Genomic DNA, 17,955 nt, shown 5'->3' on the forward strand with positions numbered 1-17,955 from the left:
AATCCCTGGAATCCTCTGACATCGTGCATCAAACTTGGTCTTCAGTCTCAATAATATTATTTCAGAATCCTTTTTTCAATCGCCATCAACATGGTTGTCATTGCAGGCAAACTATCAACTTTACGATTCTAAAAGTACTAGCTTTTGGCAAAATGTGTACAAGCTACTCAAGAAATTGAAGATAGTTGCAAACAACATACGAGCTACAGCCTAGCGATTTTTGCAAGTACGTGAGTGAAGACTTGTGATTGTTCTGATTCTGAACTTCACATTTTTCTGATTCTGAACTTGTGATTGTTCTTTTTTCGCAGGGTGCAGTGCAACTGCCGGTGTTGGGAGGCTGGCTTCGCTCCATCAGGTAGCTTCGTCCACCGCCGCACAGGACGGCGAGGAGGGGATGAAGGAAAGACAGACCTGGCAGCAAGCGGGGGAGGAGCCGGAGCAGCGCCATGTCGGGGATGCATGGTGTCAGCAGCTATGTTTTTTATAAAACCTAAATCACTTCACAGAACATAGTTAAATATTTTAACATCACAAAAAGCTATGTTTTTTTATACAAGAAGTTGTTTTTCTAGGTAGTAGCACGTGCTTGCGTTGCACACGTTCCTCTACCACACACATATTTATCCTCTCACGTGCTTCCATTCTCCCCCTGTTTAACTCTGAACTCGTGTTGCACTACCAAAAGCTAACAGCAAATGCAATCCTAATTAACATACGATGCAGAGCATCATCTCCGGTCAAAGCGAGGAAGCCTTAATTGACAAAATTGCAAAAAATTTGTACTTCCGGCCTTGGGTGTGCTGGGCAGCGGCGGTGCGCTTTTCTTGTTGTTGAATCCACGAGTGATCCAACTAACACAAAGTCAAGTTGAACTCCATGTTTTTTTTAGAGGGAAACCTTGTGTTCAGCAGCCATGTCCTTGTCGTTTCAATCGTATGAACTTCATAGGAATTGGGAATGAAACTCGTGGCTGGTGTTACCTTCTTTTTGCTAGCCATCTGATTGAGGAAAGAGAGCACCCGCTGGTTGCCGAGAGAGCCTGGATCGCGCCAGGATCTGTTCCATTCATGAACACAAACATATGAGCTGAGACCACGAGAGAAGCTAAAAGTACACAACTCGAACACCGGTCATGAAATTTTCTGCACCGCAAACGTTGTTGAATCCATTTCTTTAACTGTTAAGAACGGATGGTTTTCTTTTGTCAACGATCTCTTCTAACATATGTGCTAAAACTGCTAAAAATGAGCATTTTTGCTATAATGCATATAATGAACCTCTTAATTTCAGACATGAAAACTAAATAATTGTGTTTATACGCAGTCGAACTGATTCACAGAGGAGATGAGGAGGTTGACAGAGAGAGATGGTTGCAGCCGAAGCCGGTATAGGCGGCTGGCCGCGCCACCGAAGCGCCGGTGAAAGGGAGTGCCGTCGCCAACAGCGGGAGATGAGGCACGTGGAGGCACAGGGTCAGCGGCCGCTGGCTCGAGGAATAGCATGTAAAAACCAAAACTGAAAAATTCAGTACACATTCTGTCGAACATGAAAACTAGAAAATTCTGTTCATCTTCAGAAAGGAAGATGCTGTAGCAACTAGATTTGTAGGAGAAGCATCATGCTAGAATAAGTTAGACTGCACATATTCTTCTTTTGTGAACTTCTGCAACTATATGCAGGTCGTGGGGAGGTGAGCGGCGGCAGCACACGCGAGCATGGTCGCTTCTATACATTATACATTGCTGCTAACCAAAATCACAAAACATGCTGAACGTGTATGGGATGGAAGTGGTGTGCTCAGCCTCACCTTGACTGTTGTGGACTGCTGCTCGCGATGGCCTCGACCTCCCTGACACAGCGCGGCTGGACTGGGATGGCGCTTGGTTTCGTTGGGTTAATCGGGAGGAGGCGGAGGTGTGGTATTCAGGATGAGGAAGAAGGGCGGCGCGGGAGTTCCACCTGGAGGAAGAAGGGCGCCTGAGGCTAGGATGGTTGGGGCGACGCCGGTTGATTCGGGGGAAGGGGAGGGGTAGCGCGGTGGCGGAGGAAGCCAGATCCGAGCGCGCCGGGAGGGATGACAGAGTGTGATTGGGACGGATAGGCAGCAAGAGGAGGCGCGCGACCTCTGCGCCCTGCAGGGGCGGTGCTGGTCGCCGGTGGAGGTCCAGCAGCTGGAGACACGCTGGGATCCGAGGCGGGCGACGCGAGGCGTGCTGGGGACGAGGGGCAGGCGGGGGTTGGACGGCGACGGGAGGCTCGCCGGGGCAGTGGGAGCGGCGGCGGGAGGCGCGGCAGGGCCAGGGAGGCAGCGGCGGGAGGCGCACCGGAGCCAGGGGCCGGCAGCGGAAGGCAGTCGGGCGGAGTGTGGAGTTCGGGAGGACCTCAGTCGCTCCCCCTATATAGAAGTAGGGCTATGTGATCAAAATATATATATACTATTCTAGGTTGCAGAATAAATTATTCTTCACCCGAGGTAATCTTATGATCATTTCATAATTAAATTACGTTTGAAATTCAAATAGTTACATTCTTATTGATTCACTACGTAAAATTTGGCATAAAAAAATAAAAATACAGGGCATAAGACAAGAAAATTTACAGTTTATGTGTATTTTACACTATGTTTTTACGTTTGTAATTTTACATAACATAAAATATTTTTTACGACGATTATATATTTTCTTAGGTCTCTTTTTACGTCAGAAATAAGACAAAACTTACGAAGCGTAAAATTACGATGCATTGATGATAAAATAGAGGGGGTGAAGAATAACTATTCCTCACCCAGGGTGACGAATAGTCAATCCTTATATATGGGTAAAATATATGGGTTCAGCTCCTCTACAATTCAGTTGTTACTGTATGGGTGCTGTAGGCTCTACTATCAACCGTCCACTCTAATCTAGTGGATCTTCTTACTTTCACTTAATTCTCTTATTAAATCGCAAAAAACACCATCCCGAACTAGAGACGTGACGGCGGTCATAAGCTCCCCGCGCCAACAAGTTCGATGAAATCCGCACAAACGGCGCCGGCACCGTCGTATGTCCAGAGCTTGCGAACCTGCAAACAAAGCGTCACGCGGCTACCGAAACAGGATACCGTCACCATACCTGCAGCATTTGTTAGATCAATGCTAAGTAATTCATGCATCGACCAAGTAATTCTTGCATCGAGACATGTATTCATCCTCCATTTATTAACCAGCTAGCTTTCTTCTCCATGGTAGCCCCAGACAACAATCGTAGGGCTACAAGAACTCAAGATGGTTTCCTTGAGGAACTTATGCTCCGGTCATGCAAGCCATTTACAAGGCCGGCGAGCTCCTGGCCTCCGGCCGCGACGGCGCCGTGCGTTTCAATTTCACATGCACGCTGACAGCTGAGCTGGCCGGCGCGGCCAGCCGGAGGACCGCCGTTCTTCCGACGTCGTTACAATTTTTGTTTTTGATTAATAACATAATTAAGGCAGACCAAAGAGAGCCTTTGGATTGAAACCGACGGTGGATTTTGAGAGCAACAACATGCGTACAGTAATAACATTACTGTAGAGGAGCCGACCCACCCAATATATATAGGGAAAATCCATCCTACCACCCGGTGGTAGTTACCCCACATGTCATATATACTACCGGTAGTATATATTCTACTTCATCATTATAAGTATGTTCATATACTATATATAAGATACTCTAAAGTGAGTTACATGAAAAAATTGCAAGTTGATCCATGTTTTTACTATATTTGTGAAATACGTACATATTTGTACGTAAAAAGGAGCATACTCAAAATACGATATATACAAAAAAGTAGTATATATACTACCTTAACATTTTTATATACTACATACTATGCGTACATACTCTCCGATTTGATAAATACTACATACAACATACAAAACTTAAATGGTGGTAACTACCACCGGTGGTAGATAAAAATTGTCCTATCTTCTATATCTAAATAGGAGCCCCCATTACCTGATTTTCCTCGCTTCGCGCGCAGCCACGTCACCTGAATTATTATTAGCCATTCCATCAACTATGAACGCAATCAGCTGTCGTGCGCTAACTCTCGCTGCCTTCCCCGACTTCCAACGATTGGACTGCACGTGGGTTGCCTGAGCTGTATGTGGGCTGTGTTTGCTGCTGCCGCACATGGGCCTTGATTCAATGTTAGGCATGTGGGCTGTATAGCCCATGGGGGTCAACCGCCGCACTAGGTCACTCACGGTCACCATCTTCTCCGATGTGAACCATGAATCATCCTCGCTGTTATCTCTTCCGCTGCCACGGCTGAATATCTCCCTGGCGCAAATGCACATGAAACTGCAACGTTCATCGCGCCTCATTACTTCGCCCTCTGTTATTACCAAAAGAAAAGGCTAGATTAAACGGCGCGACCACGGCCTTCCGTATACAAACCTATCTCTGCTACCAACTTCTCGCACCATCGCTGCTTCTCCGTATGGGTCGCGACGCGGTTCTGTTGCCGAGCACCCACATCGTCGTGGACGGTATGCCGTTGTTGCACCCCATTGCTCTGCTCTGAATCTGCACCCGCATGCCAGCCGGTTTTTGTCGCCTTCCGATGTCTCTTTGATTGTGGGGACACAGGAGAGATCGCCGTTCCGTTGCCGGAGCTGGATACCAGAATCCCGGATCGTCGAGGAAGTGCACAACTGCTGAGGCGTCGGAACGTTTTTGCTATGCGCCTGCCGTTGCCGTCGGTGAGGATGAGAGGTGGGGAATTCGACTCAATCAGTAAACATGACTTCCAAATTTACTCCACGTTTGGGGCTAGCGCATCATCTCTGTGTGGCAGGTCGTTCCGGTTTTGCCTTTCCGGTCACTTCCCAGTCCCTACTCTATAATTTGCAACATCTGCTCCACACACCTTCGACACTCTCTGGTCCAGGCTTATAAGCTCTATGTGCTCCCACATGGACTTCATGGAGATGCTCTTTCACTTGGACATAAGGTAGAAGATATCATTTTAGATTGTTAATGCAATTTTGATTTACTATTTCCCATCCGTCTCACAAAAATGCTTCATTGCTAATATATGTCTCTGATTTTCCATGCATTTTCAGCATTGGAGATGCTCTTTCACTTGGACATAAGGCAACATATATCATTTTAAATTATACAGTGTGATTTTGATTTGTACCCTGTCCATGCCTTGGCAAAATGCACCCTGTTATATTTATAGCAGAATGTGGCAAACATTTCAATATATACGTTCTTTCATTGCTTATCTGATAAGAATCGGCTCTAGAAGCCCAGGTCAGTGCTTTGATGTTTAAAGAATTATTACATGTTCATAATGTGATCTAATGTTATATCTTATAATTTTTTGATCTGCTATTGGTTTCAGAACTAAATGTAAGATTGGTTCCGTCCATGCAGCAGAGGAAAATTTTGCAAGTAGTTCCATGCAATAAACATTGGTGGCCACCCACTCATTATTTGTTTGTTAGACCCCATGACTGAATTGAGACTTCTTCCCACTGATTTGCTGGAGATTCCTTATGCAATTGTAATGCTCAATGTAGCCGCTTGATGCTTTTGGGTACGCCGTGCTTTGCAACTGTTTGATGCTTAAACACACTTCAGTTAGATTTACTTGGTTTTCTTATAAATGTGGTTAATGCAGTTCCAAACTAATATTTATGGTTAGCTATATCGATTCCAAGTTTCTGTATGAACTTTTTCTTTTTATAGATAACATAAAACTTTCACATACATGAGGATGGCTTTTCACATGGAGTACTAGGGATCAATACAAATTGTATCTCAGTGTTCTTATGCATGCGATTCATTTTTTGCCTCCAGCAAACATGCAGTTCCAAATTAATTATTGTGGTTAATTGTATTGATTCAAAATTTCTAACCAAAGTTTTCTTTTCTTATAGATAACAGAAAACTTTCACATTAACGAGAAAGATTTTTCATATGTTGTGCTAGGGACCAAGAGAAATTGTAACCCCGAGCCAGATTTCATAAGTTTTGTTTATCTCGATTCTCAATATTATTTCCTTTGTATATGAGAGTTGTGAACGGGATTCTTTTTGCACCCGCGGCAATCCAGGGGGCACCTAGAAAATGTATTCTTTATATTTCCATGTTGTTTAATATTTTATAATTATTTTGTCTGTAATTCTACTAATATGTATTTACGCATTCTGTCCCGCAGCAACGCGTGGGGCATCATCTAGTTATATATATATAGAAAAAGATTAACCCGTGTGGGGTCCGGCCGTCAGTGAGGTCAGCAAGGTGTTAGCGCTAAAATAGGATTAGGACCGGGCCCCACTAGCAAGGGGCACAGCCGGCTCCTCTGGCGAGGCACGCACGGGCACTAGAGGCTCCGGCGGCTAGGCAGCGGCGGGCGGCCCCGGCGCGGGACAGGTGCGGGCGGCGCCGACGCGGGGCAGGCACGAGCGGCAGCAGGCGGTTAACGGCAGAGGCAACAACAACGACGGCCAGACGGTGGGGAGTTCCGGCGGGTGGAGGCGGGCACAGCCGGCAGCGGTGGGACGCGAGCGGGGCTGCCAGGCAGAGCAAGCAGCAGCAGGAGAGGCGACGACAGCAGCTAGAGGCAGGGGGCGGCGAGCACCGAATGGCGCGGGCGCGAAAGCAGGGCCTCGGCGAGGAAACGGCAACGCGTGGGAGGGGGCCTGGCCGGAGGCGCGCGGGGGGAGCCGAGCTGCAGGCAGGCGTGGGCGCAGTCAAGCAGGCGAGAGCGGCTACAGCAGAATAGCATCGGTGGCAGCTAGCAGATCAGCAGCAGCGAAGCAGAAGAGCAGCTACGACATGAGCAGCGGTAGTAGGCAACGCAACAGCAAGCAAAGAGCAGCAGCGGCGGCTTAAAGAACAGCAGCAACGCAGCAACAGTAGTACGCACGGGCTCGGATGAGCTCGGGGACGGAGGCTACAACAACAAAATCAAAGCGAAGGAAGGGGGTTCCGGGGGAGAAGCTCACTGCGAGTTCATTGGCGTGCTCGGGGAGGCCGGAGGGACTCGAGGTCGGCCGAATCGACGGCGAGGCAGTGGTGGCCGTCGGTGGAGGGGATCGTGGATGGCGTCGAGTTGGTGCAGTCCCAGCTCGTGGTGCTTCGTGTAGTCGAAGAGGATGATGAGGCGCTTCTCCTGGACAGGACGGAGTGGCAAGGGGAGCACGGTGGCTGCGAGGTCGATGGCAACAGCGGCGACGGAGGCATCGGTGAGGGAGAGGGCAGCGTCCTAGAGAGAGGGAGGGGGAGAGGGGCATGGGTGAGTGGGGTACAGGGGAGAGGAGTGAGGAGTGAGGCGTCCCGGGGCCTTATCCCCTGCCGACGCCGGCGAGGTGGTCGGGCGGGAGCCGCCCTGTAGCGACGAGACTGAGGAACAGGAAGGGAGGGGGCGTCTGGTGCGGGACTGGCCCGGCTGAGGCCAAGGCCCAGGGGGAGGGGGCCTTTCTCTTTTTTCCCCTTTCCTTTTTCTTTTGATTTTTTCCTTTAAAACTTTTCTGTCTTTTATTTTCAAAAAGCAAAATAGTTTTATAAAATACTAATCTTGCACCTAACACAACATTATAACTTATTAGGCCACTGCTATAACAAATTTGGCACCAAAATAAAGTAGTTTATTATTTTTATAAATTAAAAAGCAATTGTATTATTATCTAGGCCATTGTTTTAATTAGATTAGGGTAATTAAAAACTTTGTAACAAGTTTGTTTTACCATGAAAAATATAAAGGGATTATTTGCAACCCAATGAACATTTTTGTTTGACAGTTTGAAGAAATAGAAATTTGACTTTCAATTTAAATTTGAATTTGAGTTTTGACTTTGAGCAAGTGGCACTTAAGCTTGAGAAACAAGATGACTTGGCAAGATTAGAGGGGAGATTACTATAGCGTGATTCTCGGTGCGTTACAAATCTCCTCCACTACAAGAAATCTCGTCCCGAGATTTAAGAGGTGGAGTAAGGGGTAAAGTTTTGGTTACGAAATTCTAACGGATCTTCTCGGTCTTGGTTCCTCTTCTCGAAGAAATTGGTCCCTTTCATCGATGCCTTCATTTCTCTGGCTCAGGTCATCCTGTTGAAGTCGTCATCCTTTCTTCGGGATCTTCATCGTCCTACGAATGCGATAAGAGGGGAAAACTCTGGAAGAATGCATCTCCACAAGGTTGGGCATCCGATGGTGAACTCAGGGAAGAAGACATGAATTATTTCTCGAGTTGTAATTCAGGGAATTCGTTTAGAGCAATATGCGATGGTACAAAAGTTTCAAACTGGAAGGCAATCATTTGATGCCTAATTAGAAGGTGAAAAGGGGGTTAGAGCAACGAAATAAATATTGCGTTTGATACTAGAATAGATAATCTCGAGGACTGTGGCTCGTGATTTACATAGAAGTCAGGCGTGAGGAATAACTTTGGAAACAGGGGTGCACAGGAGAGTCAGGTTTCGATCCTGTGAAAATGTGGGTTATGGGCCCACCATGTGGGTTAAAAGTAGGAAGGGCACTGACATCTTGTACGGTCATGATAGCAAGGCATGTCAGAGGATAGCCTGTCAGTTATGTTGGCAACAACGTTGGTACCAAGGGCGAGGGACGAAGAGGACCATTTTCCTGCTCGTTAGGACGAGGCGGACCAATAGGCAAAGTTCTCGTCCATCGGTGGTTACAGGAATGTCATCAACAATAGTAACATGGTATTGCCGACAGAGTTGTACACCGAGGTTTTTACCTAATAAGGGAATTACCTCTGCCCAGACAAGTTAGATTATGAGAAAGGTTAAACAAAATAATGGAAAGGAAAATGTGTTTAAACACAAATATCAGGAGAATATCCATCCCAAGGACAAGCAGAGGATGATATCCATGCCAGGATAGTAAGTAGATTACCATTTAGGTAAAGGGGAGAGGAAATTCAAGACATTACCCATACAATAGTGTTTGTATAAGTGATCAAGAAACATTTAGCATTGTGCCTCCAATGTTCTTAATGATGTTCGGAGTACCACGGTCATGCTTCGGGATAGCATTGACATGGTCACAGGTAAAGGTCGGACCTTGGGAACACAATGGATCCATCAAGAATTTCTAGAACATCTCATGCAATTTTACGAGGAAAAGATGAGGATGTGGCCGATGGGTTCAACAGCAATCCATCGACATGTCAAAAAGGATGTATTTACAACATTATCTGAACAAGTTTGTGTTGGGGGAGAGGCAAAAATGTTGTCGATGATAGCACAAATCATCAAGGGGAAAGGATGGTATTTCTCATCATGAATTTGATTGATATTTGATGATGATCACGACACATTTGCCGAGAGATTTCATGAAGATGTGATCGATCGACGATGACATCAAGTCAAAGGAATGATGAAGCGAAAGGTTACTGGAACCACGGGTACGACACAAACTCGAAATCAAGCTTGTTGTTCAAGGCAAAATGATATGACGAGGAAAATCAACATAAGCTTAGCTCATCATCGAAAATTGTGCTCCGGGAAGAAGGACCAGGTAGCACAGTCAAAATTTAGCACGATAATGATATAGCCGATCAGGCTATGAATGACTTGAAGGATTATTAAACTCGTAAGCAACGAAAATTACTTAGAGTTATTGAATCAGAGTGCGGAACCAATTCACTTATCGGTGTTCTCGAATGACTAATAACTCAAAACCCGAGGGAAATCTGAAATTGGTGAGAAGAAATACTAGATGAAGACTCACAGGAAGCAACATAATTCTTTGATATTCTCGAGATACCAGACGACAATACTCGAAGAAAGATCAAAATAGAGGTTGCGGAGATGTATTGATCTGTAGAAGACAAGTACTTTAACTTGTCCGAGAAATAGAATCAAAGGAGAACAATCATGGTTGGAAACACGATTGCAAAAGACCAAATCGAAACTACAAGATGAACTTATAATAAGGGGATAGTTATTTTTACGAGGAGCTTCAATGATAAGGTATACATCATGTCCATGGGCATGAACACGAAGTTCAAGGTCGACTCCCACTTCTTCAAGGCATAACCTTTCATTCACTTCTCGCTTTCGAAGAAGTTGTAGGTGTTGAAATTTTATCTGACGAAAAGCCGGTAGAATATAACCCGCATTACTTTCAAGTCTACGCAGATTAGGAAAGGCATAGGTTCAACCCAATGCGACATCTTAGGAACATATAACTCAAACTTCATGAGTAAATTATACAACCTCAAAAGCAGAGCATGGTTGACAAAGTAGAGGATACAATTTACCAACGGCATTATGTTTCCGAGGAAAAGGCTCCCAAGGTTATTGAATATGAAGGACACCGTCGAATAAAATCCAACAAAGGATGCGGTGGTCCACAAGGGATCTGATGTGAGCAACGGTACTCAACCAGAAGGAGAACGAATGCAAGGAGATTAGATTATAGGTACAACTAACTAATTCAAAGCTCAAATGCAAAGGAACTATGATTTCCAAATCAAGGTATCAGAAGCAAATGCTCTAATTAAGGATGGATAAGTTGAATAGACTTGGGGTTACAATCGACGGCAAATTGATTGGTCGAGAACCAGCTCCTGTTCAAAATGATGTGAGAGCCAGAAGGATGAATTCTAGGATTTGACTGAGGATTGCGAGCATTCGCAGACATACTAAATCATTAAAATCAAAATGACAATGACAAGGGATCTCAACAAAGATTACTAGACATATGGAATTAACCATATTGTAAGAAGGTAAGGAAGATCAAGATCAAAGCCTACTGAGGATTACGGAAGATCAAATAGTATTTCAAAGACTTTTGTGAAACACATGAACAACTGGGGATGAACGAATCCCCGGTAATTGCGAGGAATTATTTGTACAGTTATTCATGCGGAAAAGGAGCTGCAAGGCAGCAGGCACAATTGATTCTCAGAATATCTGAAAGTATTACAGGGTATCTTGTAATAACAAGAGCAATTGGAAAGGAATGTATGGGCGGCAACTATATGTAGCTATCCATAGGGATTTATCGGTGGTAGGGAATTGCAATGGGTAAGGTTACAAGGGTCTCGGGAAAACATCGAGAGTATCTTCGAAGTCTTCTTTTGGTGCACCATCTTGTCTGGCTTACACAGGAAGCTTCGTCGTCTACAGTCCACCGCTCGCGCTTGAACCACACTCGCGCGCCAATTTCTCGCGGCACCGAGCGAAATTTTTCTACCACCGCGGAAATGTCTATCTCCCCCACCAAAAGCCACATTTCCATTGTTCCTTGCTTTCCAAGTTCAAGCCTTCACTGCTGCTTACTGGCGGGGCCGCCTCCTCGCCGATGACCCTTCTTCTTGCAGCGCCGCCTCCTCGTCGGCGACCCTTCTTCTTGCTGCGCGACCTCGTCGATATGGTTAGATAGTCCACACCCCAACCACACCATCATCCTCCTTCCCCGTCCCACATGCCCCGACTGACGACGCGACACATTCCGCCAAAATCACTAGCCCCGTCCTCCAGTTAAGCGCCGCCCACAGCCATTTTGCACGTAGTATAACATGGAGCTTAGTAGCATCTCGCAGCAGAGAAGCAAATCACGGCCGCACGCGCGGACGAGGTCGCTATGGCTACCATGTGTGCCGATCACCAGATCTTGGAGGAGCACCTCGTTTTCGAGGCCACCGTCGACACTGCCACGCTGTTGTCTACTTTAAAATACATTTTGTGCTATTTTCTCGAGGCCACCGCTAGTGCCTTCTAGTGATTTGTCATCTGTAATGTTAATATGCAATCTGATATTCTGAAATGTAATGTTCAGTTAATAGTTTGGTCCAACAATTGCTACATTTCGTAGTACTGTTCTCAAGCATTCTTGGTTTCGTTAACAGTCTTATCTTCTAGTATATGTTCTATTCTGCAATGTCGTGCTCAGTTAACTATTTAGGTTCATTTGGTGTGCTGTCCAGTTAACTTTTTGGTTCAATTATGCAATTTGATTTTCATTTGTTGTGGGTACAATTTTGTATCGTTATGCATGTGAGAAATAAATCGAATTTGTCTATATTCAATACATATTCTACTGATAGTATGGCAACTCTCAGTTAACCTGATCAAGATCTTCCTTATATGTGTGGCAGGGAAACAATGGCAGACACCGCGGTTTACCATCGAGGTTTGCTCATGCATGGTCCTTTCGCTAATAGCACATTACTGTGCAGTTGCAGGAATCATTCTCATATTTAGGTTTCTTACAATTTGGTCTTGCACATGTAGGTCTTGCTGTCATAGGCTTAGACTCATTGTTCGACCCATTTTGCATATGGGGAAATGAGATGCCCATGAATATCAGTCAAGTCAACAAACTCAGAAAGATTGTTAGGATAAAGAAACTTGCGACGAATAACAACAAGATCTATGTTTGCATAATGAAGAAGACATCAGTCAACTATAGGATGGTACTAACTCTTTTACCTTGTTTTTACCCCTTGCGCCATTTCAAAATTTATAACAACGATATCTGCATATCTTTGTTTTCAGAGTTTTTCAAAGCATTTCACCGATGACTACCTCTCAAACCACCTGCATGGTCAAGAGGCGAGGAAGGTATTCATTCAACACCCACGGTACAATATTGAAGTCTTCCTGAAGAGGACGAAGGCTGGGCGGGCAATTATCCATAGCCACTGGCCTAAAGTTGCAAGGACATTCAACATCACTGAAGGCTCAATATTTGCCTTCCGCTTCTGCAGCCTCCCAGATGAGATTCATCTGTCTATTTACCGTGTATGATGTTACTTTTCCAAAGGTTTTCGATGTTGCATGTGAAACTTGGTGTTGTTGTGTAATGGCGTAGCTAGCTATATCCCTCTTTGGTGTAACTGAGTGCTGAAGCTATCTGATCTAATCGATTATGAAATCCCGGTTGTCGTTATACGAATATGAAATATCCGGTCTGTTTTATTTGGATTATCAATAATAGGCTAATTACCCTGCTTATTGGGGTTTTCTATTGTAGACGGTTACTCAGACAACACCGTGGGCGATGAACTCAAACAACCCACACAGTTTCTAGAAAGTAGGCATGTTGGATCAAATAACAATCACACACGGCTTCCAGCAGACAACTGTTTGCATTAGGCCACCTTGCACAAATGTTTCCACACAAAAAACTGTGTGTGATATACATACGAACGGCGAGATTCACTGTGTGGGATGTACATACGAACGACGATGATTGGGCTTTGATGCCTCGCCCGACCGCACACGAGCTCATTTTGCGCCCGCCTGTGTGCCCGGAGGGCCTATCCCCGACGATTTCTGGGTCGTGTGGGAAGGACCCCCCTATCGCACACACTCACTTGGCGATGGTTCAAAACGTCGTCGCGGAAAGGGGTTAAAAACTGTTTGTATAGCACGTCTATGTACCAGTGCACTCTTTCAATTATTCAACACTTACATTTGGCAAGTCTTGTGTATTTCATCATTGATATGCTTAACAAATAGATTCCTCAATTGTGCAAATTGCTTCAATCTGTACAACTCCGGAACCTAAGTCAAGAACACTTGATGAAATTCTTCAAGATGATAAGGGTTAATTTCCTCAACTGGTTTATTTTGAAAATCTCTGAGAACGCATGTGACTCTTCCCTATTCCCTCGCAACTATACTCTGTTCACAGGTATAATGTCTGCCAACGAATCTCTAGGTTCTCATCAACTTAATTCATTTGCAGCACAACTTGAGGAAAAATTTCAAACTTCATCAGAGCCCTCACAAGTTCAAAAACCTCAGTTGAAGAAAATGGCTGATGGAAAGAGGCCACAGAAAGGTGGCAAGAGAAAGGAAGAACAGACAACATTTCAGATCCCTGATGACTTAGGGTACAACACCCATGATGAAAATGATCATGGCAAGGAAACAAAAGAGCAGCGCAAAACTCGCATGCAGAAAATCAAGAGATACTTGACATATCAGTGGAGGGCTTACAGATATGTGACTCCAAAATATATGAAGGATTTCGCTATGAAGCCTTCGTGTAAGAGACCACCTCTTGCTGAAGGTCAAGAGGCTGATCCCACAAGTGTTAGAAGGGTGAAGAATTCCCCAAGGAATATGAAAGGCATCAGGCCAAGTTGCTAAACAAGCTAAAAAGGCCATTGAAGAATTCAACTGTGCCTGAAATGCTTTGGCAAGTATCCATCGTATCTACTTTTCCAAACTCTTTTGCCCTTGTTTGGAACTCTAATTTTCATGATTTGAATGGAACTAACCCGGACTGACGCTGTTTTCAGCAGAATTGCCATGGTGTTATTTTTGTGCAGAAATAAAAGTTCTCGGAATGACCTGAAACTTCATGGAGAATACTTTTGGAATAAATAAAAAATATTGACGAAATAATCAACCAAGGGGACCGACACCCTGTCAACAAGGGTGGGGGCGCGGCCCCCTGTCTTGTGGGTCCCAAGAAGCTCCACCGACCTCAATTCCAACTCCATATTCACGTTTGGGTAGAAAAAAATCAGGGAGAAGGAGTCATCATGTTTTACGATATGGAGCCGCCGCCACCTCCTGTTCTTCCTTGGGAGGGCAGATCATGAGTCCTTTTTGGGCTCCGGAGAGGGGGAATCGTCGCCATCGTCATCATCAACCATCCTCCATCACCAATTTCATGATGCTCACCACCATGCGTGAGTAATCCCATCGTAGGCTTGCTGGACGGTGATAGGTTGGATGAGATTTACCATCTAATCGAGTTAGTTTTATTAGGGTTTGATCCCTAGTACCCACTATGTTCTAAGATTGATGTTGCTATGACTTTGCTATGCTTAATGCTTGTCACTAGGGCCCGAGTGCCATGATGTCAGATATGAACCTATTATGTTTTCATGAATATAATTGTGTTCTTGATCCTATCTTGCAAGTTATAGTCACCTACTACGTGTATGATCCAGCAACCCCAGAGTGACAATAGTCGGGACACTTCCCGGTGATGACCGTAGTTTGAGGAATTCATGTATTCACTAAGTGCTAATGCTTTGGTCCGGTACTCTATTAAAAGGAGGCCTTAATATCCCTTAGTTTCCATTAGGACCCCACTACAACGGGAGGGTAGGACAAAAGATGTCATGCAAGTTATTTTCCATAAGCACGTATGACTATATTCAGAATACATGCCTACATTATATTGATGAATTGGAGCTAGTTCTATGTCACCCTATGTTATAACTGTTGCATGATGAATGCCATCCGACATAATTATCCATCATTGATCCATTGCCTACAAGCTCGTTTCATATTGATCTTTGCTAAGTTACTTTTCCATTGCCACTGTTACGATTGCTACAAAACTGCTACTGTTACTTTTGCCACCGTTACCGTTACTTCCATACTACTTTGCTGCTAAATACTTTGCTGCAAATATTAAGTCTTTTAGGTGTGGTTGAATTGACAACTCAGCTGCTAATACTTGGGAATATTCTTTGGCTCCCCTTGTGTCGAATCAATAAATTTGGGTTGAATACTCTACCCTCGAAAACTGTTGCGATCCCCTATACTTGTGGGTTATTAAGACCTTTTTCTGGCGCCATTGCCAGGGAGCATAGCTCTATTCTCTGAGTCACTTGGGATTTATATCTGTTGATCATTATGAGGAATTTGAAAGATAAAAGAACCAATATTTTTCCCTCAACTACGAGGGGAGGTAAGGAACTGCCATCTAGCTCTGCACTTGATTCACCTTCTGTTTTATGTAAGCTTGCGACACCTACACCTGCTATTGATTCTAATATGTTGCATGTTATAGATGATGCCACTTCTGCTATGCATGATGCTTATGATGATATCACTTCTTTGCTTGATAATACTGTGCCACTAGGTGAATTTCTTGATGAACAACTTGCTAGGGTTAGAGAGAATGAAATTACTGAAACTGAAGATTATGATTCTCCCCCTAGATATGAATTGCCTATTGTACCCGAGGGTTATATTATGGATGAAGAAACTGCTAGAGAGTTCTTTGCTTGCAATGATAGAGATTATCTTAAGAAACTATTAGCTAAGCTGAAAGAAAAGTCTTTGAATGCTAGAGTGTAATACAATCCTAAGTTTACAGATAAGGATTATGAATTCTCTATCGATCCTGAGTTAATTACATTGGTTGAATCTGATCCTTCCTATGGTTATGAATCTGAAACTGTTGTGGCACATATTACTAAATTGAATGATATAGCCACCCTATTTGCTCATGAGGAAAAATTTCACTATTACTATATTGTTAAGTTGTTTCCTTTCTCATCGAAGGGTGATGCTAAGTTATGGTTTAATTCTCTTGCTCCTGGTTGTGTGCATAGTCCCCAGGATATGATTTACTACTTCTCTGAAAAATATTTCCCCGCTCATAAGAAACAAGCTGCTTTAAAGGAAATATTTAAATTTGTGCAATTTGAAGAAGAGAGTCTCCCACAAGCTTGGGGGAGGCTTCTCCAATTACTTAATGCTTTGCCTGATCATCCTCTCAAGAAAAATGAAATACTTGATATCTTTTATAATGGACTAACCGATGCTTCGAGAGACCTCCTAGATAGTTGTGCTGGTTGTGTTTTTAGGGAAAGAACTGTTGAGCAAGCTGAATTGCTATTGGATAATATATTGAGTAATGATAATGATTGGACACTTCCTGAACTAACTCCTGAGCCAACTCCGAAGAAAAGGGGTATTCTATTTCTCAGTCCTGAAGATATGCAAGAGGCAAAGAAATCTATGAAAGAAAAATGTATTAAAACTGAAGATGTTAAGAATTTACCGCCTATTGAAGAAATACATGGTCTTGATAACCCGACACAGGTAGGAGAAGTAAAATCTCTCTATAGGTTTGTTGAAGGTGATATTCCTCATAATAAGTCTGCTAGTCAATGCTTGGATGAGTTCGATAATTTTATTGTTAAACAAGACAAGTTCAATGCTTATGTTAGTAGACAATTGAAACGTAATGCTTACATCCTTGGCCACTTGGGTGATTATATGAGTAGAACTGTTAATGATCTTAAGCTTATTAGTAAACATGCTTCCATGGTTACAACTCAAGTAGAACAAGTACTTAAGGCACATGATGATTTTCTCAATGAGTTGAATAGTAAGAATAATGATAATGCTGTTAGGGTTATGTCTAGAGGTGGTAAAATGACCCAGGAACCTTTGTATCCTGAGGGCCATCCTAAGAGAGTTGGGCAAGATTCTCAGAGAATTAATACTGATGCACCTAGTCCTAGTAATAAAATGAAAAAGAAAACTGATAGGAGTTTGCATACTTCTAGTGAACCTGTTGTAGACACACCTGAGAATCCCAATGATATTTCTATTTCTGATGCTGAAACACAATCTGGTAATGAACATGAACCTAGTGATAATGTTAATAATAATGTTCATCTTGATGCTCAACCTAGTAATGATAATGATGTAGAGATTGAACCTGGTGTTGATCTTGATAACCCACAATCTAAGAATCAACGTTATGATAAGAGAGACTTCGTTGCTAGGAAACATGGTAGAGAAAGAGAACCATGGGTTTAGAAACCCGTGCCCTTTCCTCCTAAACCATCCAAGAAAAAGGATGATGAGGATTTTGAGCGCTTTGCTGAAATGATTAGACCTATCTTTTTGCGTATGCGTTTGGCTGATATGCTTAAAATGTCTCATTATGCTAAGTATATGAAAGATATTGTTACAAATAAAAGGAAGATATCGGAAGCTGAAATTTCCACCATGCTTGGTAATTATACTCTTAAGGGTGGAATACCAAAGAAACTTGGAGATCCAGGGGTACCAACTATACCATGCTCCATTAAAAGAAACTATGTTAAAACTGCTTTATGTGATCTTGGAGCCGGTGTTAGTGTTATGCCTTTCTCTTTATATCGTAGACTTGAATTGAATAAGTGAACACCTACTGTCGATCATCCTTGGTTGACCCTTTTTGAATACTGTAG

The 17,955-nt window shown here is 43.7% G+C and overlaps 1 protein-coding gene across 1 annotated transcript; it reads right to left on the reverse strand.

Moving 5' to 3' along the window:
* Window positions 1-502: 502 nt before the first annotated feature.
* Window positions 503-4,452, reverse strand: LOC123120456 (WAS/WASL-interacting protein family member 1). The gene is made up of 6 exons (XM_044540450.1): window positions 4,424-4,452; window positions 4,231-4,306; window positions 3,980-4,013; window positions 3,031-3,116; window positions 1,811-2,414; window positions 503-1,486 (listed from the first exon to the last, which is right to left on the reverse strand). The coding sequence occupies exons 1-6, from the start codon at window positions 4,450-4,452 to the stop codon at window positions 1,317-1,319; spliced, it is 999 nt and encodes a 332-aa protein (XP_044396385.1). The 3' UTR covers window positions 503-1,316.
* Between the last annotated feature and the right edge of the window lie 13,503 nt (window positions 4,453-17,955).

Source organism: Triticum aestivum, chromosome 5D (genome assembly GCF_018294505.1).
Source record: "Triticum aestivum cultivar Chinese Spring chromosome 5D, IWGSC CS RefSeq v2.1, whole genome shotgun sequence".
In the NCBI taxonomy this organism is placed as follows: Eukaryota; Viridiplantae; Streptophyta; class Magnoliopsida; order Poales; family Poaceae; genus Triticum; species Triticum aestivum.

Bases quoted from the DNA above. Each gene is read 5' to 3' on its own strand.
- LOC123120456 (XM_044540450.1), bottom strand. From the start codon at position 4,452: ATGGTGCGAGAAGTTGGTAGCAGAGATAG. The intron at 4,307-4,423 runs GTTTGTATACGG...CATTTGCGCCAG, and splicing joins GAAGTTGGTAGCAGAGATAG to GGAGATATTCAGCCGTGGCA. The intron at 4,014-4,230 runs GTGAGTGACCTA...ATAATAATTCAG, and splicing joins CATCGGAGAAGATGGTGACC to GTGACGTGGCTGCGCGCGAA.